Source organism: Hylobates moloch, unplaced genomic scaffold, assembly GCF_009828535.3.
Source record: "Hylobates moloch isolate HMO894 unplaced genomic scaffold, HMol_V3 SCAFFOLD_2, whole genome shotgun sequence".
In the NCBI taxonomy this organism is placed as follows: Eukaryota; Metazoa; Chordata; class Mammalia; order Primates; family Hylobatidae; genus Hylobates; species Hylobates moloch.
In genome coordinates this window covers 144837948-144858906 of record NW_026652277.1, presented here as the reverse complement: position 1 = coordinate 144858906, position 20959 = coordinate 144837948, and the positions used below count along the sequence as shown (strand labels likewise).

The 20959-nt window shown below is 37.7% G+C and overlaps 1 protein-coding gene and 1 long non-coding RNA gene across 3 annotated transcripts in view; one reads left to right on the top strand and one right to left on the bottom strand.

Moving 5' to 3' along the window:
- LOC131382877 (uncharacterized) overlaps window positions 1–20959 on the top strand; it is a 202721-nt gene that overhangs the window by 63465 nt on the left and 118297 nt on the right. The window lies entirely within an intron of this gene.
- RSPO3 (R-spondin 3) overlaps window positions 11121–20959 on the bottom strand; it is an 80694-nt gene continuing 70855 nt past the window's right edge. Inside the window, exons 5-6 of one of the 2 annotated variants that reach the window (XM_058435544.1) lie at window positions 14623–14783; window positions 12868–13175 (exon numbers count right to left, since the gene is read on the bottom strand). In XM_058435544.1, coding sequence (XP_058291527.1) covers window positions 13092–13175; window positions 14623–14783 — 245 coding nt within the window. In that variant the 3' untranslated portion in view covers window positions 12868–13091. Of the gene's footprint in view, window positions 14784–20959 lie in introns of both variants that reach the window. The other variant, XM_032158592.2, reaches the window with a different exon arrangement.

Here is a 20959-nt window from a genome sequence, read left to right as displayed (position 1 = left end):
AGTTTTATCACAGGTGTGGATAATTTTACTCTTTGTTAAATTAGAACATTTACTCCTTTTTCTCCTTTGCCTCAGTAGGTTAATGGCTGTAGTCTAATTTCTTCATGAAGCAGACCCAAATAAAATATATGTTGACTCTCTGTAGGCTCTGCCTTGAGTTTCCTTCTTACCCACAGATAGAAGAGCTTCTCTATTGTAGAGTTGCCTACATTCCGCATCTTCAATTCCCTACCTTTCATTCTTTCTTGGCTCACTGAGACCTGGATTCAGTCCTCAGAACTTTGTTAAAATAAGTTCTAAAAGAACACCATATTGGCAAGTCCTGGGGACACCTGCCAGTCTTCAGATTGATTGATTTTGTTGCAATATTTTATATAATCATGCCCCATAATATTTCTGTAACATTGCTTTCTTTATTCTTGACCTGTTTACCTCTGAGTCCATCTTTCTCAGTTCCCTTCATAACTCCCTGTTCCTCTACTCACTCTTTAAATATTGCTAATTGTATTCAATCTTTTTTCTTCTCTTTCACTGAATTCTCCTTAGGCTCACTCACATATGCCCTGTGATTTATTTATTAGATAATTACTTCTAAATCAATATCTCTACCTTTCATACAGTTTAGCCCAGGGACAGACTATAATATTCCAGACTCCTAGGAGATTATCTCAATTGAATATCTGTCACACACCTCAATCTCAACAAAGCAAATAAGCAATCCCACTCTCAGCTGTGGGTGATTCTCTGATTAATGACACTGCTTGCCGAGGGAGACATGGGACTCACTTTGCTCCCCTGCTTCTTGCTATTGGTTACATGTTTCATGGCTTCTACCTTCAAATGGTCTCTGGTGTCTATTCCCTCCTCTCCTTCATCTTTTTCTGCATTAATTCAGGCTCTTTTTATTTTGAAGTTGACTATACAATTTTATACTCCTATACTTAAAACTGTTACTCATCTGAGTGTTCTTCATTCTTAAAAATCCATCTTTTCATTATCACCAAAGGCAACTTTTAAGACAAACAGAATTATTTCATTGCTCCTCATAGAACCCTTAACAGACTCATCACTGTTTTCAAGATAAAGTATAGACTCTTTCCCATAACATATAAGGCCATTTATCATCTGTTTCCTGTTCACACCTCCCAAATCTCTTGCCAGAGAACACAGAAACTACTTGTAATTCCCCAAACTGCATATTCTCATTTATGCCAGGCTTTTCTCATGGCCTGTGATACCCAACCCGACATTCATTTCCTATTTTGTTTCACTGCCAAAGAAGTACTCATGATTGAGGAATTAGCTCACGTTACTAAACACTCATCCTCTCGTGCTCCTGCATCCAAGCCTGAGTTAGGGGCTCATTCCTCTTGACCTCCGCACCAGGAGGCACAGACTTAGGTAAAATACGCTCATAGCATTTGGGTTTCTTATGTGTTTCTTCTAGTAGGAAGATTCAAAGACAAGAATTTTGTTTTGTGAATTTGTATTAGCAGTATCAAGCATGTTGCCTGGTAAACAGTAGATATATTGTAAATACCTATTGATTAAATTAAATATTATAGAAAGATTGATTATTGAAGGAAATATATGTGTATATATATGTGTTTGCATGGGTGTATTTTTATATATTTATATATAACAGAAATATCTATATTTCTGTTTCAGAGTGACTTGGAAATTCTATTTTAAGCAAAGCACATACATTTTAATTAGTAGCAATTTACTGGAACCCACTATGTACTTGGCATGCCACATAGTTTCCTTTAATCTTCACAACTCTATACAGTCTGTAAAAATATCATATTTATTTTATATATGAATATATGGAGAATCAAATAAATTATTTTTCCAAGAGTGCACCATCAATAATAAAGAGATTTAAATGCAAGTCTTTCTATCTGCAAAGCCTAAAATAGACAGAACTTTTCAAATTTTTATTTGTTGAATTATTGTTTGTTGAAAGAGAAGAAATGACTAATCATGGAAGCCAAAGATTATTCTTTTAAATTTATTACAACTTGCGGCTTGGGTAAATTTGATCTTACTTTGAACCTTTGCAGTATCTGATGACAGAGGGTCTGGAATTTAGAATATCCTTTATGTAGCCTGCCTACAACTGGCATTTTGGCTAATCAAAATAAGAAAAAAAGGAATGTTTAGTAAAATGCCTGTTATTTTCAAAAGGAAAATTTTTTAAAAGGAAAACTGAATTCCTCATTTTGCTGGTATGGTTTAGGCCATGTGAGAAACACAATAAATATGTGCCATCAGGAGCAGACTGTGAGCAGATGAAACTATCTCAGACATAGCTCAGCAGTTTTCCTCTGCCAGACATTACTTCCTATGGAAAGAGAGACAAGTATACTTTTAAAAAACACTTATATGAGATTAAATATCCTTACATATTTATTTGACTAAATGGAAGGCATTTACCATTCCCCTGATAGTTAACAGGCTTATTTCATTTTATAGAAAATAAAGATTTATGCATTGGGAACAAGAAATAATTTAGGGTATATACATTTGGAATAATTTATTTTGTCATTATTAGTAGTAGTTATTGTAAATTAGGTATAATTATTTTTAGGAGGTATTATAATTTACTCGTAAGTTACATGTATTTCTTTATTTCTTTTATTTTATTTGTTTGAGACAAAGTTTTTCTCTTGTCACCCAGGCTGGAGTGCAATGGTGCAAACTCGACTCACTTCAACCTCCGCCTCCTGGGTTCAAGCGATTCTCCTGCCTCAGCCTCCCAAGTAGCTGGGGTTACAGGTGCCTGCCACCTCGCTCAGCTAATTTTTTGTATTTTTGGTAGAGATGGGGTTTCACCATGTTGGCCAGGCTGGTCTGGAACTCCTGTACTCGGGTGATCCACCCACCTTGGCCTCCCAAAGTGCTGGGATTACAGGCGTGAGCCATGGCACCTGGCTGTAAGTTACATATATTTCTAATGAGTTTTTTTTCTTGGCATTGGAATACAATGCTTACTATGTCACCTACAAAAAATCTTACCAGAGCATTACACAAAATAAGAGAAGTAATTCCTAGGGCAATTATCTACATAATAATATTATAGTAAAATTTACTAGGAGCAACTCAAGCATTTGATGTAATTATTTTGTACAGATAGAGAGCTGGACCAGTTGCTATTTGCCTATGATAAATGTTGATTGAATGGGATAACTACACATAAGTTGGATGCCGATAGGAAGTGCATGAAACATGGTGTCTGCCATTGCAATGAGAAACAATGGTTGAATGACATAATCATTATAATATACTCTTACAATGGAAGTATTGTGTTTTTCTGGTACATTATATTGGAGAAATTGGTTTCCCAAGACAGACAGAAAGAAGATTTTTATGTAACAGGACAGTAATAATTAGACCTAAATATAAACCATTTTCATATCTAAATTAACTGCTTGGTGACTGAGTGCTAGTTTCAAATAGTAGAAAACAAGGGATCTAAAATATAACTAAGAAGATTAGCCCAACTTGCAAAAAGACATTATGGACAGACAGTATTACATTCTTTGGATTTTAAAGTAAAATCAGTAAGTCTTTGATTTGTTTTTGGTTAATAATGGAAAGCATTTTCCAAACTAAAAGAAAATGAAATTAATACTTTATTAATGGTGCTAAGAAAAGCTAGCACTCCCTCTCACGCCACTCCTAGCAAAGCTTTGCCTCCAGATGTTATTTTGTATTTATTTTGCAATGTTTATTATGGCAGTCCAAGATGTTTATGTCTTAAAGATACATTGGTCAGTTTATTTACAGAGAGACGCTTCTTGAAGTGAAGGCAGTTTACTTTGGGTGTGGGTTAAGCTACATAGCACTAGAGAGAATGGGTGTGGCTGGTTTCCTCTTGTGTGTTCTCTTATTATTTCTTTCATTTCTTTTCATTACAAGCGCTTCTCTCTCTCTGTCTCTTTTAATCCTGTAAGGTTTTATATGATTTGTCCTGTGATAAATAGTTGAGTTTTTCTGAGCAGTTACGCTGTACAGGAAATGAAAGAAACACAAGGCAGAATGGGTGACAGGGCCTTGACACCTTTGCTTACCACCTTTGCCTCCTGTCAAAGGTGACACCGGAATAGCTGGAGACCTCAAGGCACTCAGGATAGAGAGCAGTCTGTTGTATTTGACAGAATCACTGATATTTCTCAGGCAAGGCTTAGGATTGACCAACGGGAGAGAAGGGAGGCAGTAGGTGCTTGTGTTTGTGCAGTAGGGCTGGACCAAAGATTTTGAAAGATTCTGTCGTTCCTTTTTTTAATGTATTGCAAACTAACACAGAATTAAACGGTAAAACCAGTGTAAGAAAGTTCAACCAAGTTCTCACTTTTCTCATTATGACTATTTCAATGCCATTTCAGTAATATTGAATAACATTTATTTGAAACATTGCTTTGTAATATAAAAACATTTTTAAAGTTGTTTTTTCTTACTTCTGCTTTGTTGAGTTCATCAGAGTGTACTAACACTCTAAAGGGAAATCCAATTTGTGGAAGTGCAAGGACATGACAAAAGAGAAGCTGGCAATGTGATATTCGGTGAAGGCTGGAGAAGGGCTGGGACATGTTTTGGTTAGGACTGGTGTGGCGTCTTCATACCCATAATGTAGTATTTTGCAGGAAGAGTGAAGCTTCATCTTGCAAATTAGAATATATAGGGAATTCCACTTTTAATTATTTTCCTCCACTTTAGCATTATTTTTCTTTCCATGCTTTAAGGAGTGATTTGGGCATAGATTTGTTTTCTGAAGTATTCTCAATACACTTTTAACTTAATATTTAAGTCTTGTATGTTTCAAGTGATACAAGGGAAAAGCAGGATCATCTGCTGCTTTTTCTTTGTGGATCTGAAATACTCTTACACCTCTTAAAGAGACGTTTTGTAAACACTGCCTGTGGCTAGCCCTTATAACTGGCTACTTCTCCAGTTAAAATGATCCTCAAAGATATAGTTTATTTTATTTAATTTAAGTCATTTGAGAATAATGACTAAATACTGCTTGAGTGGCAGATCAAGACATTAATTTTGCTGGCCAGTTCAGTAGTTCAGTTATGATCGTTGTTGCAGATAAAAAAGTTTTCTTTCAAATTGATAATTAAATCACTCAATCTCTGTGAAGCTATACTTAGATAACCATCTGTATTTTCACATTTTCTGGATCTTTTCTGGTATCAAAACATACAAAGTTACGTAACTATAAAAGCACTAATATGTTTTTATATCATTTTTACAGAATGGAAAACATCAATATTTATTGTGGATGCCAGGCTTGGTACATCAATTATTACAAAATAACGCAAGGCCTTTAACCTCCATCTAGAAACCTGATAGAAAATTTTAGGAGAATGTTATGTCACCTATACATATGAAGATTGTCTAATCTGATTGCTCTACCGGTACAGCAAAGCACTGTTGCTAATTTCCTAATGGCAGAATCTATAGGTTGATTATTTATTTATTTAAAAGATACTTTATTAATAGATGGAAAGGGCATCTGCTGACTATTTTCATGTTTCGTGTTTTATATTCCTGTCCCAAAGTGACTACATTAAACCTGAAACAAGTGATTTTTTTACACAGTCATTTCTCTTTATGCTCATTAATTTCTAATTATTCTTTTCTTGTCAATATAGTGTTAATTTATCTATTATCTAATTGATTGGTTTCTTTTGGGGGTGAAAGGGGTAGAGGCAAGGAAACTGATATAGGCCCTGAATTTCAAATTGCTTAGGCCTGCAAGGATGTTTATGGACAAACAATCTATTTTGACAATTGTGGAAAGGATAATTCTCATAATAAATTTGAGAATTCTAGAGATACTAGAACAGCACATTCTAATGATCTGTTCTGTTCTATAAATAATACCATTTTGGATTTAATTGGATCATCTGGATATTCAAATAAAACTCTATTCTCTTGACCCTTTCACATGTACATATTAAACTATCCTTTAAATATTCCATAGTTAACAAGTGGAAATATTGGTTTACCACAATAATTCATTCCCCCCCCCCCACCCTAAAACTCCAACATTAAAAGGAGACTGGCAATCAAGAAAGCTAGAACTTATTTGCATGAAACTGACTCACTTTCCTAAATTGACTCTGCATGTCTATGTCTTTTTTGGAATCATAAATTATTCTCACTGCTGGTTTGGATAAAACTAAAATCTATTTTCCTGTAGCATTTGGTGTGTTCATAAAGTGAGTCATAATCATTTTTTTTACTACGGGAAAAAGATCAGTAAGGGTGAACTTAGTGATAAATAGGACCTTCTTCTAAATAGTTACCACATGAGGAAAATCCCTTGTATGTGAAACACAAAGTGTTTTTATTTTTGTTTTCTAGTTTATTTTTATTTTTATTAAACTTCTTTTAAGAAATATAAATGGGGCTGGGTGCAGTGGCTCACGCCTGTAATCCCAGCACTTTGGGAGGCCGAGGCGGGCGGATCACGAGGTTAGGAGATTGAGACCATGCTGGCTAACATGGTGAAACCCCGTCTCTACTAAAAATACAAAAAATCAGCTGGGCGTGGTGGCGGGCGCCTGTAGTCCCAGCTACTCAGGAGGCTGAGGCAGAAGAATGGCGTGACCCCAGGAGGCGGAGCTTGCAGTGAACCGAGATTGCGCCACTGCACTCCAGCCAGCCTGGGCGACAGAGCGAGACTCATTCTCAAAAAAAAAAAAAAAAAAAAAGTATAATAATATTCTTTCCATAGCTCTATATTTAGAGGAATTTATTAAATTATGTCTTCTCCAGTTTATTCCTAGGTTAATTTTTAAATCATTAGGTAGGGTTTATTTTCCTTCCCAAACTAGTCAATCAAAAAACATAAATAAGCAAAGTGTAGAACCGAAGTAGGGAAGGAAGTCAAAAGGATGGACGGACTGCTGCCAGGGACAGCACAGTGTCCCGGGGCATGGCACTCGTTTTTGGCATGTCATTCTGGTGGAGGGGCAGTACATGGCACTGAGTAGTTATAAGGATGAAAGGCCGGGCGCCGTGGCTCACGCCTGTAATCCCAGCACTTTGGGAGGCCGAGGCGGGTGGATCACGAGGTCAGGAGATCGAGACCATGGTGAAACCCCGTCTCTACTAAAAATACAAAAAATTAGCCGGGCGTAGTGGTGGGCACCTGTAGTCCCAGCTACTCAGGGAGGCTGAGGCAGGAGAATGGCGTGAACCCGGGAGGCGGAGCTTGCAGTGAGCCGAGATTGCGCCACTGCGCTCCAGCCTGGGCGACAGAGCGTGACTCCATCTCAAAAAAAAAAAAAAAAAAAAAAAAAAGGATGAAAATAAGGGTTCCTTTCTTTTTGGGATTAGAATTCTTTTTACTTTTTTTCAAATCTTGAGATCATCATAGCCAGATAGTTGACTGAGTTGTCACCAAATTTTCTACCTCTTGGGAGATTGGGACCAACCTGGAATATGCGTGTTCTGGGGAGACCGTATGTGGTAGCATTAACTGACTGAAATGTCTCCAGTTCAAGATTCAACATTTAGTGGTAGTTTATTTTATTGTATTTGGGTATCACACAATGTACAGAGTAAAGTTGCACCTCTAGTTCCATGTTTGATATAGCTCCATTGCCAGCAGCTACAGAAAAAAACAATGCAGATATACTAGAAGGAAGTGAAGTATATCTTTATTCCCTTCTAGTAAGGAAGGGCTACATTGTTGCATTCTCAAATATGTGGTCCCATCACGTACTTCTATTGACTCCTTTTGGGGAAGAATATAGGTAATTCTTAGACTGAAATCTACAGCGTGGGCAGCAGTGTGAGCAATGGGGAAAGGAATGTCAAACTGTTGCCGTAGCTAGGGACTGGCTAGCAACAGTAATAGCTTATATATTTATTGTGCTTTACAATTTCAAAGCACTTAAAATACATTTGATTATTTTATTTTATTTATAAAGGTAGATTCCTCTTTAAAATGTTTAAGAAGTTGTTAAATTTGTGGAAAAAAATCTAGCTCTTGCTTGAAATTCATTTGTGATAGAAATTCGGAGCAGCTAAAATAGTAACTGATGCTTCGATTAAACCTCAGTTAGCCAGAACACTTTGGTATATTATTTAACCTTGTTTAAAAACTTTTCTTATATGTATCTGCCAGTTTTCTTTTTTAAAATAAAACTTAATCTTTTGTAGATGATTCAATATGTTGGATTGCCTCCACATCATATTGAACAACAATTTTCACTGCACACAGCTATAGACATGGAAGTAACTGTAACAGTTTGCAAACTGTTTACATGTCAGATTATTTTGTGGTCATGTAATTATGTCTTTTGAAATTATTATGTAGCCAATTTTCCAATTAATGAAATATTTCCACTTGTTGGTGTTGTGTTACCACTGTATTTTAAGGACTATGAATAAAAATGATTACTATTTTTGCTTTCTTGCCTCCCCCCTCCCTCCGTCTCTCCTATGTTTCTTCCTCCCTTTCTTTCTTCCTTCATTTTTTGTACCTGTGTATGTGATGGATATGTTAGCCTTAAAATTACTTGAGAGCCAGTATTGGCAAGAAAAGGTGTGTGACAATTAAAATCCTGATATTGAATGTCTGAAAGTAGCTGGAAGAAAATGAAGTATCCTCTGAAGAAAGTTGTTTTGGTAGTTCTGTGTCCGGAATTGGTGGGTTCTTGGTCTCACTGACTTCAAGAATGAAGCCGCGGACCCTCGCGGTGAGTGTTACAGTTCTAAAGGCGGCGTGTCCGGAGTTTGTTCCTTCTGGTAGGTTCGTGGTCTCGCTGGCTCAGGAGTGAAGGTGCAGACCTTCGCGGTGAGTGTTACAGCTCGTAAAAGCAGTGTGGACCCAAAGAGTGGGCAGTAGCAAGATTTATTGCAAAGAGTGAAAGAACAAAGCTTCCACAGTGTGGAAGGGGAGCCGAGCGGGTTGCCACTGCTGGCTCGGGCAGCCTGCTTTTATTCTCTTATCTGGCCCCACCCACGTCCTGCTGACTGGTAGAGCTGAGTGGTCTGTTCTGACAGGGCACTGATTGGTGCGTTTACCATCCCTGAGCTAGACATAAAAGTCCTCCACGGCCCCCTCAGATCAGTTAGATAAAGAGTATGGACACAAAGGTTCTCCAAGGCCCCACCAGAGCAGCCAGACACAGAGTGTTGATGATTGGTGCATCCACAAACCTCGAGCTAGACACGGTGCTCATTGGTGCGTTTACAATCCCTGAGCTAGACATAAAGGTTCTCCACATCTCCACCAGACTCAGGAGCCCAGCTGGCTTCACCCAGTGGATCCCGCACCGGGGCTGCAGGTGGAGCTGCCTGCCAGTCCTGCGCCGTGCGCTCGCACCCCTCAGCCCTTGGGTGGTTGATGGGACTGGGCGCTGTGGAGCAGGGGGTGGCGCTCCTCGGGGAGGCTTAGGCCGCACAGGAGCCCAAGGAGGGGGTGGGAGGCTCAGGCATGGCGGGCTGCAGGTCCCGAGCCCTGCCCCGCGGGAAGGCAGCTAAGGCCCGGTGAGAAATCGAGCGCAGCGCCGGTGGGCTGGCACTGCTGGGGGACCCAGTACACCCTCCGCAGCCGCTGGCCTGGGTGCTAAGCCCCTCATTGCCCGGGGCCGGCAGGGCCGGCCGGCTGCTCTGAGTGAGGGGCCCGCCAAGCCCCCGCCCACCCGGAACTCCAGCCGCGCGCAAGCGCCGAGCGCAGCCCTGACTCCCGCCCGCGCGTAGCCCTGACTCCCGCCCGCGCGTCTCCCGCGTCTCCCTCCACACCTCCCTGCAAGCTGAGGGAGTCGGCTCCTGCCTTGGCCAGCCCAGAAAGGGGCTCCCACAGTGCAGCGGCGGGCTGAAGGGCTCCTCAAGTGCCACCAAAGTGGGAGCCCTGGCAGAGGAGGCGCCGAGAGCGAGCGAGGGCTGTGAGGACTGCCAGCATGCTGTCACCTCTCAGTTCCAACATTGAAGAAAATCTGTGATGTTTCTTCCTGGATCATTGCAATTCTGAACAAGGACTCGGGAAAGAGGATCGTGCTGGTAAATACCCTGCTTATACCAGAAAAGAACTGAATTGAGGGCTAATCCACAGACATAAAGGGCTGTAACAATCGAGGGCTTCCCAAGGAGCCAGACTTACTGTTCTCTTTCTGAGCTTTGGTCCTTTTCTGATATCACGTATTTCCCATTTCTCCTTTTTATTCCTCTTGCCTACCAATGCACTTGCCTCCCCCAATCCACTGTTCCCCGCAAACCCCACATCCAGCCAGCCCTTTGGCTTCCTGCAGCTCTCTGTCTCACTGCAGCACCCTACCCCGCCGCGCCAAACACACACACAGTCACATTTCGAGTTCAGATTCAGAGTTAAGTCTTATCCTGGATTGAGGCCTCTAGAACTTGACTTCTCAGGCTTCTTAATGGGGGATAATAGTTTTAGATCATGAGGAAATACTTCAATATTGCACGTCATGGGCAATCTTGGAACTAATAATAAATATGACTTTAGAAGTTATGATGAAGGAGAAGGAAAGTGGGTTTTGGAGTCAGCCAGAGCTCAGTGTCACTTCCAAACTCACATGTTGCTAGTTGTGTGACTTTAGACGCTTCTCTGTGCCTCAGTTTCTTCTTTCATAAAACAAGGACATCAATGACTCCCTCACAGGGCTTTTGGGATAATTACGTAATATAGTATAGTCAAAGGGTTAAGTGGCTAGCATTAAGGAGGTACAGCCATTTGTTTTGTTTTGCTTTCCTTTTTCTAAGAACATTTGAAATAAAGTTACAATAATCTACTATGTTAGTAAGATGAAATGTTATTGCTTAAATTTGGAAAAATCTCAATTGATTTGACCATGATCCTTGTTTAATCTTATTTTTTCAGTGGAGGATGAATTCCAGACAAATTATCTTTGTGTTACAAGAAGTTACACCCTGTTTGTAACAGATCAGCCACACAACAGGCCTTTTCCCCATAATTTGACCAGAAATAGTTGCAGTTGTATTGAGAAAGAATCTAGTTAGTTCCTCTGCTATGAAAATATATCCATGGAAAATATATACTGTCTGTATTTATGCCCATTTATAAAAAATGTACTTTAAGTAGTTTCCTAATTTTAAGAAGACTCAAGACAAAATTACATTTTAATTACTAGTTAATATTATTCATTTCATTTCCATGATTCTCAGATATATACTTATTCCTTGAAATTATCATGCATAGTACCCATAAATTATCATTTATGGACACTATCACATATCATGAATCAAGAAATAAAATTTATTTATATGTCCAACTTGTGGAATTAATCATAATTTTTAATTGATATTTATTTATATACGAAATATTTATTATTATATTGAGTGAAGAACCTTTTAATTCTCATAACAATCTTGCAAAAGAGATCATGCCAATTCCATTTTGCAGATGTGGGATGGAGGCTCTGCGAGATCATACAATGTGCCCAAGGTCACACAAGCTGCAACCAGTTCGTAGCAGAATTGAGACATTAACACAAGCTGTCTAACGCTAGCATCAGTGCACTTTCCATTTTCTTTGCTGTCTCCCTTTGTGAGGATGAAAATCTATTCTTGTTTTTAGCTGTATTTATACATGCTTTTTCTTCCCAGTGTTATTGATTTCAATATTTTAATCACTAATGTGAACAGCTTTTAATTCAATAACATTAGAGAAGCAGAGTTAAATCTGTGTTCTCTGAGAGCCTATACATTTTCACTTTTGAGAAAAGCAGGGTTGGGATAACTTCCAAAGGACGCAGTTACTAATGAGGACTCAGGGACATCACCCTGAAGTAAACAAAGTGTGAAATGTTCCCTTGTCTGGAACTACAGTGATCATCTCCAGTTCCTCTCTTTCTTGTTGCACATGAGAAATGGGGACCCAGAGGAGTTAAGTGACTCACTAGTGGTTACACAACTGCTACTAGAACCTAAATTTGAGGATAGAAAAGAGGCCTTCCCTTAATTATGAAGCTGAATTTGGAGAACAGGGCAGGAGCTTGATCAGACATTAACAGATTTATGTTGCTGCACTCTCTCGATTCTTCGAATCAATAATTTACCGACCAAACTGTTGATAGTTTACCCCATTATGGAGACAGAATCAGAGTAGAAAGTTAATACCTTCTGTGACTAGTGTAAGAACTTTACCAGAGGTTGATAAAGAGTTTTTGCTCAAATTTCAGAAGGCTGCTGGTTTAAATACTGTATGATTCTATTGTCTTAAGGATCTGTTACTGGTGGGTGGAGAATTACAGTTAAAATTGATGTTATCTTTTTTTCATTTATATTTCATCCAATGTATGAAGATGAATGTTAATTTTTATTTCTTTATCCTTTGTAATAATTCTACTTTTATATAAGTTTAGCATCAAGGATTTAGACCCTTTGCCATTGTCAGAAGGACCACAGGGTAATAACTTTGAGTCAAGCACATGGGAAGACCTGATAGTCATTTGCCACCATTGTCGTGTCCTGGTTTACTTAACCCTTTTTCCAGCATTGCCTATGCAGGTGTAGACCTTCCCAGTAAGCGCTTGTCGAATAAATGAAGACATGAGAAACAGAAAGATGTGCAAAAATAATTTGGCTACTTATACTTGACTGGGTAACACTCAGAAGAAAGATGGCATATGAAATCATCTGAAAGGTCTCAAATCTGGGGACATATTTCTACCTAACATCATTCTGTAGGATAAAGTTTGTTTCTTCTCGGTAATATATGTTTTAGCTGAAAATGGAATTAGAATTATTTTATACATTGGGAATAGATCTAGTGAGTTGAGACACTTATAGGGACAAGGAAAGAAACACCAGAATAAGAAACAGGAATAAATCATTTAAAATGTTTATGTCTTGGAAGAGGAAGAGAGAAGTGGAAAATCAATTAAGCCAAGTAGACAACATGAACTGCACAATTGGTGGAGAAAGGGTGTCCAGAGATAAGCAGCCAGAAGCCAGAGTCATTGCAAATTCTTCAGAAAGCAGTGATCTTGAGAGGGCTAGGAATCACAGTGGACAGAGCAGCCGTGCATCCTTCCATGACAACAGGAAGGTTAAGATGGGTCATGAGATTCTGTGCTGCACACTCAGAGATACCTCCTCCTGCAAGGGGTGGGCTGTGTCCTCTGTGAAGCACTGGTGAGGCCTTCAGCTAGGGTGACTTCAATCCCCTAAAGAGATCCACAGACAGAAAATATGGAGAAGAAAAGACTAAATGTTGAGGATGCAGGGGGATCTGACATGCAAGAAATGATGCTTATTTCTAAGCAATGAAGGGGGAGCAGTGAAATCAGCTAGGGAGGCCCATGTGTCTACAATTAGAATGTTGATTAAAATAAGGAAGTGGAATAAATATCTCCTAATACCCTATAAGTAAATCTCCATTGGCTCAGATAAAGGTGGATTCAAAAAACAAATATTACTGAGAAATGTAATATATTCTGAATTACATAGGAACCAGGTTCTCTGAGTTATCAGAATTCTGTCTTAATTCATGAGTCTCTAAGAGTAAGAATTTCTCAATAAAACAAACAATAAAACAGAGTGAACAAAACTTGAAAAACTATTAACAAATATATTTATTGTGGTGGCTTTCTCCTCTACTAGATATACCTTGTTAGAAAGTAGTATCCCTTTTAGTTCCAGGTGGACCATTAAGCAGGTAATAAAATTGTTTTTCCCTCATTGAGAAAGAAAACACATGACTTTGCAAACATGTTATATTCTCCTTGCTCTATTTTTTGTTTTCTATAAAATCAGAATTTTCTTCTAATAAGTATGATTTTGTTTTTGGAAGTAAGTTACAGGCACATGTTTACAGGTTGATATTATATAATCCAAGGGGTAACAGAGGCTGAGCCACATAGTGCTAACATAGATTGGAGACCTGTTCCAGGTGACCACAATCCTTCACAGTTTTGTAAAGCACGAAAGTAGTCTCCAGCTCTATGATTTCTTCCACATTTTGTCTTTCTCCAATCCCATATGGTATATTCAACTCTGGTATGCACTCTTGTGTTTCTCATAAAAATACAGGATGAGGGTGATGGAACTAATCTTAAAACAGTTGTTTCTGTGATGATAAATCCTATGATTCCAAATGCCAGGCCCTAATTCTGAGCACTATCTAGATCTCCCGGTCAAAACAACACTGTCCTTTGAAGGATGTTTCTCTTCCTTGAACTTCTATTTGTTTTGAAGGGATACTGTATCTTTGAATTTGCAGAACTCTCTTTTGCTTCTTAAAACAACAGCTTGAAAACACATTTTTATAAGGAAAAGATGTTTCTTCTCCAGATGTCATCATTACGTTGTTACATCTTATAGCCTATTGATAATATGTACAAAAATGTCTTGTCTTTTAAAAATGCGGAGAAGCACATAAGACAACCATCTGAAAGTATCCCTTCTTTGATCTTTTGGCTCTTTGTTGTTAACTACGCTTGTATGAAGAATATAGCAACTACTGGGAATGTTGTTTAGACAGAGCAATAACTGACATGTCCATTTGTGGTCCTAATGGCTAGAGCACCTGTCCTGGGCATCTGGTTGAGATAGCAGCATCATGAGTCTACAATAATCTCATGGAACCCTCTAGTGTACAGTGCTGACTGATACCGATTTCTGTTTATCTTGGACTTTTCGCTTCTTCTGCTGCTGTTTGTTTTCTCGTTGCTCTGGGATTTCTTTGCTGGATTCCAGACTTTTGCTGTCAGGTATTGCTTCTTTACTTTCTCCTTTATTAGGTTTTTTTCTTTTCCTCTCCCTTCCTTTTTTTCCTGAAATGAAAGGATACTCTTTTAAAAATTACATTCAATTATGTTCTATTTTTAATTACATTTCAAAAAATGACTTAAATTTCTCTTAGATTATATATCATAATGATAGATGCTAAATATCTGCTATTTAAATAATTCATTCAACTATTATTAAGTCCGTGGTATATTCCAAACAATGTAAATGTGAAACATGTATATGATATAATAAGGCAACTAACATGACAGTTTGAAATCCAAATAGTTCTGTTCTTCTAAGTTTGGAACTTATTTTACATGATAGTTATTTATGCATGTTTCATGGAAAGTTTTAGATAGATTTCTTGCTGTTGAAAACATTTATTAAAATGTATATTTTGGCTGGGCCTGGCGGCTTACGCCAGCTCTCCAGGAGACTGAGTTGGGAGGACTGCTTGAGCCCAAGAGTTCAAGACCAGCCTGGGCAACATAGTGAGACCTTATCACTACAAAAAATAAAAAAAAAATCAATGAGGCATGGTGGTGCATGCCTGTGTCCCGACTATGCACAAAGCTGAGGTAGGAGGATCACTTGAGCCTGGGAAGTCAAGGCTGCAGTGAGCCCAGATAGCGCCACTGTACTCCAGCCTGAGCAAGAGAGGGAGATGATTCTATCTCCAAAAAAAAAAAAAAAAAAAAAGAAAGGAGAGATTTTTATCTGGCTCCTATTTTTAAGGTACCATTTTGTATTCAATTTTTTCCAAGTAGCAGTTACATAGTTATAATTTGTCAAGATATTTGCCTGCTATCTAAGAGAAGAGAACTGATTTGCATAACAAAAACAGAAATAATAAGTCAGGATGAATAACAAGATAATTGTATTTTAACACAAATATTCGTATGTTGAAATTAATTTGGATTATAATTTCTCTACATGCAGGGTGGTGATGACTATAACTGATTAACCCTCTGGTACAAGCTACCAGGGCAGGTTGAGTCTCTATCCAGCAAATGAGTAGATATTTATCGCATGTATACTGGATTTCATGCAGGCCCCTGACCTGAATGGAGCTGGGTTTGAAGCATAGATTTAACTCAGACTCACATTAGGAGAGGAGAAATTTTTAAAAGTGGAATCAACATGACTTTAAAGGCTTGGATGTGAAAAGGTATTATTGTAGCCAACAGGGAGCCACTTGAGGAACTGAATTTTATTCTGTCAGCATTGGAGAACTGCTGGGAGTTTTAGAAGAAGAGAATAATTTGATCGAAGTAGATAAACCTGGCACCAAATTGGATGACTATTTTTATTTATTTCTAAATAGTGAATTAACTAGATGTTTTATTATCATGTACACCTTTTACATATGTAGTCTACAATGTAGTCTGAAGGCATGGTTTTAGTAACATCCGTGAACACATACATCCCAATGAGAAATTACTTAGGTTCAAATCAATATTACAGTAAACAAAAACTAGGAACCAACTATTTCCTGAGGTATGACAAATTCTGAATGTGTAACCCACATACCGGGCCATTTAAAATTTGAAATTAGACTGTCTAAAATAAGTAACTTTTGACAAAAATATTTTGGAGAAATTGTTTGCATGAGAGAACCAAAATATTTTCATGTCCTGAAGTAGGCTGCAAATATTGAATTCAGTGGTTTGGCTTTCCTTTCCTTGGGCTCTGGTTACAGAATCCTAGGGAGTGGTATTAATACTGCGTAGGTATACTACGCCAATACGGTCTCCTTGGATTAATGATTTTATGCCACATCTAGCTTTGTCATGAGACTGTATTTATAAAACCTTCCAGTTACTTTTTGAAAGCTTTCCTTGTTGGGTTCAGCACAACATACCTTCAAATTCTGGAATCCAAAGGGACAATTGACAAAAATCAGAATTCATCCAAGGGTGAAGCAAATTGTTTTGGACATACAGAGAGGAACAAACAACATTAGAGTCAACTATTGTGCCTAAGCTGAACTACTTATTTTCTGATTACTGGATTCCATTATTCTTTTCACTTAAAAGAATTTTGCTGGGTTGATAAGATTTCTATAGAAGGGATCAGGGCCTTCTTTCCATGCTGGATTTAATGAATAAACATTTGATGTGCTGACTTGAATATAATAACCAAACAGGGAAAACTGAAGAGTAAGTTTACCTTTCTGAATATGTAGCATAATTTAAATTTTATAAAACTGTACAAACAGAAAGAGAAAAATACTAGTTTTCATGCTATGTGCTTAGTTTTCAGAAGGAGATGGCTGCAAAGGTTGGATTACATAATATTTCCATATTGAGGAGCATTTTGGAGGTGTTTGAGTTCAACTCGAAAAAATTGTCAGCAAAAACCATTCCAAAGTTCCATAAAAACTACTGACCCCAAGCAAAATGTTATTTTTATGGAAATCATCCAGAAGTTCAGTGTTTGACATTGTTCTCTTGATGACGGTCCAACATCTTACAGCTGTGATCCCAACCATAATGTTTTGGACACATAAGAAATGTATTGTTTCTTCCTCGGTCACAGATTGATTTATATGTTTTTTAGCCACTTGTGACAACATCCTCAACTGGCAGTGCATTTCTGCTTATTAGCAAACCGATATGATTATTTCTTAAGACAGGCCTAAACATTTTTGGAAGTAGATTGAAACTCGGTATTATAACTTTATGTCCAAGGAATAACTAGTCTGGGCAGTGAGTGAAAGGGAAGGCTCTAGTAAAGTAACAGGAAACTAACACATTGTACATTATTGCTGCTCAACAGAGGGCTATTGCACAACAGAAAAATGGGGTTATTATTTTTTTACAGGCCATGTGTTAGTGGTTGGAAATGCTAACTACCCTTTGCATAAATATACTTTCTTCTTGTCTAAGAAATAAAATAGAAATACAGAAGAGTGGCTGTAGTCCATTAAAAATCACGTGTAATTTGGGATAATTTTGTAAGGTTTTCATTAAAGGGGACTTCCTTTTTTATTCTGGTGACTTTTCATTGATGTGGTTAATATTTTTTTCAGCCTTTTTTGGCAATTTTGCAAACTAAGCAGTCCAGTTATGACAATCTGACATATATATATATACACACACACACACGTGTGCTTTGCCATTCATTGAATATTCATGTATGTGTGCACGTGTACACGCACGTACATGCCTGAACTGGATTTTGGAACATTCTAGTGATTAAAACAGCGTTCATCTCTCCTTAATGTTCTAGCTATGAGGGTGTTTGGGTAGAAAACATCAAAGAGAATTTGCTATTAGCAGTCAAGTACAATCTGAGCCTTTGCAGAGAAGCACTGTGGTGTAACATTTAAGTACGCTGTCCTTAGGGCCAGAAAAACGCTGTTTTCAAATTCTAGGTCTGCCACCAACTAGTTGTGTGAACTCTGGCAAGTTGTTGATATTTCTCAGGATTAACTCTCTGATATATTTAAAATGTCAATAATCCTTACTTCTTGCTAAACTTCATAAGGATTAAATGAGATGCTGGTAGAGCACTTAGCATGGTGACTGGCATATGTTACTCATGGGACAAATGAAAACTAATATTATTAACCCCTTGCACAAACATGAACAAAGCCCCTACTCTGTGCCAAAAATGTGTGATAAAACCTGGGGATATAAGTGAGATACTGAGACTGCCAATAATTATAGTCACATGCTAATGCTAAAATAGAGATGCGTACAAGGTCCTGTTGGAGGTACAGTGGGAAAGCATTGAACTCCATGAAGAGAAACTGAAAATGATTTCAGAGACTGAAAATAATTCCCCTGATGTAATGATGTTTGAGGTGAACCTAAAAGAATGACTGAGAGTTTGCTAGGCTGATGAGGGAAGAAGTGCATGCCAGGCAGTTAACATGCACTAAGGCATGCAAGGACATGGTGAATCTGGGGCATCGAAAGTCGACTTCCTTGGTTTGATCAGAGTCTATATATAGACTATTACCCAGAGAAGCTGAAAAGATATACGGGCTTCAATTGCCATGTTGGGAGTTTGTCCTGAGGACCAGTGTACTGAAAACTAGAGAAGGGCAAGTATTGAATTCAGATAGCAGGCCAGAGTTTGGATGTTTCTGTGATGAGTTTAGAAAAGGCCAATAGGCTATTCTTACATGTGACCTTATTTCCTATTTCAGAAAATTGCTGCAAGTAATAAGATGCCATAGAGGGAATGTAGTCAGTGGTTGGTATTTTTGAGCCTTAATTTTTGAAAGAGTAGCTAAAATCTCCATGTAGACCAAAAAGCCATATTTATTTAAGATTTTGTTGCATACTAGTATCACATAATTGAATTTATAATTGATATTTTTAAGATTCTGAAATTATTTTCTGTTAGTATAAACACATACAGTCTTTTACATAAACATTTCCTATGGCCTTCTGCAGACAATGTTTCAAAACGTATAAAAATACAGATTCCTAGATCCCACCCCTGGAGATTATGATTCAGTGTTTCTTATGAGGGGCCCAAGAACATGTAGTCAATAACAAGTTCACATCCCCCCCTGCAGTTTACTTTGATGTGCAACCACATTTAAAAGCCAGAGCTGCAGAGCACAGAAGACCCAATTTCTTCAAATATATACTCTCAAAACTTACTTCAAATTGCATGGTTGCTCCTGTTTCTTTCATTTTTCCTAATGAATATCAAATATGTTTTTGACTTACTGTAGCTACTAATTTTAAGACAAGTTTTCTTAATAGGCACATTTGGAATGGGCACCCAGATATAAATTAAATTAGTTGTAGTTTATCTTTTTAAAACCTGTTCAAGTGCATATATGAACTAGAAAAAATAAACATGTAAAAAATGACAAAGAGAGTGATCCTGAATTATTCTTCCTAACTTACATAGTATATATTTAAATTCCAAGTGAAAATGCAAACCATACAACACGTTCAATATCCTTTAAACATAATGAGGTTATGAATAAAAGAGTTGTTCTCCCTAGAATCACAACTATAATTCATTTATTGAGAACCACTTAAATTATGAATATCAGCTATTTTCTTGATGTTTGGATAAAATCTGTCTATAGGTCTTCATAAAAGCTGCTGCTTTGTGAATTTTTTGCAAAGTGTCACTAAGGGGAGCCATTGAGCTGTAAGTAGTTCACTTCCCAAGACAAACTAGGTTATAATTTTTACCCAAATACTAAAAATGTATTCCACATTATAGACTGAGGACTAAATAATCACAAATTCTATGACTCAAACCAATTAAATAAGTATTACATTTTTCTTTTCTTATTTGGTGTGGAATGAAATTCAACCGGAAGCCCATGGCTTTATGCCTTATATAAAGCACTCACAGTATGAAAAAGGGGTTGATCTTATTATTTTTGAATCTAGAATTGGACCTGATTATTACGTATAGAGAATGAAAATTCCAGCTTTTGTTCTTTTTTCTTTCTTTCTTTCTTTCTTTTTTTTTTGAGACGGAGTTTTGCTCTTTTTGCCCTTGCTGTACTGCAATGGCACAGTCTTGGCTCACTGCAATCTCCGCCTCCAGGGTTCAAGTGATTCTCCTGCCTCAGCCTCCCGAGTAGCTCAAAGTACAGGTGTGTGCCACCATGCCTGGCTAATTTTGTATTTTTAGTAGAGATGGGGTTTGGTTTTACCATGTTGGTCAGGCTGGTCTTGAACTCCTGACATCAGGTGATTTGCTTGCCTTGGCCTCCCAAAGTGCTGGAATTACAGGTGTGAGCCACTGCGCCTGGCCTGTTATTTTAAATTAAGATATCACTGGGAAAATTTGCAAGGAAGAGGAATTGCTATAGTACGACTTTTTTCTTTTTTGGGGGCAATTATAATGTATTGTGTAGATACATATTTACAGGCCTATATTATTACCAAGTAAATTGAGAAATGCATCGAAATCTTTTGTCTTTTGTTTGTTTTAATAAAATAGAAAACTTATTCTTCTTGCTCTAAATTTAACCTAGGAATTTACAACAAATATAGTAAAAATATCAAAGAATGAATGTCTTTTGCTTTTTGATAAATAAGCAGACACTTAATTTCTCCAAATTGAAATTTAAAGCTACCTGATTTACCTATGCCATAGATTACACACGAATTCTATTGCCTTTTCTATTTAATTTTCAAGATGCTTCTGATTAATTATTCAAAGAAAAATAATTTGATACATCATTACATACTCTACTAAATGCTGTTAATTTGTGATATTACTTTGAGCC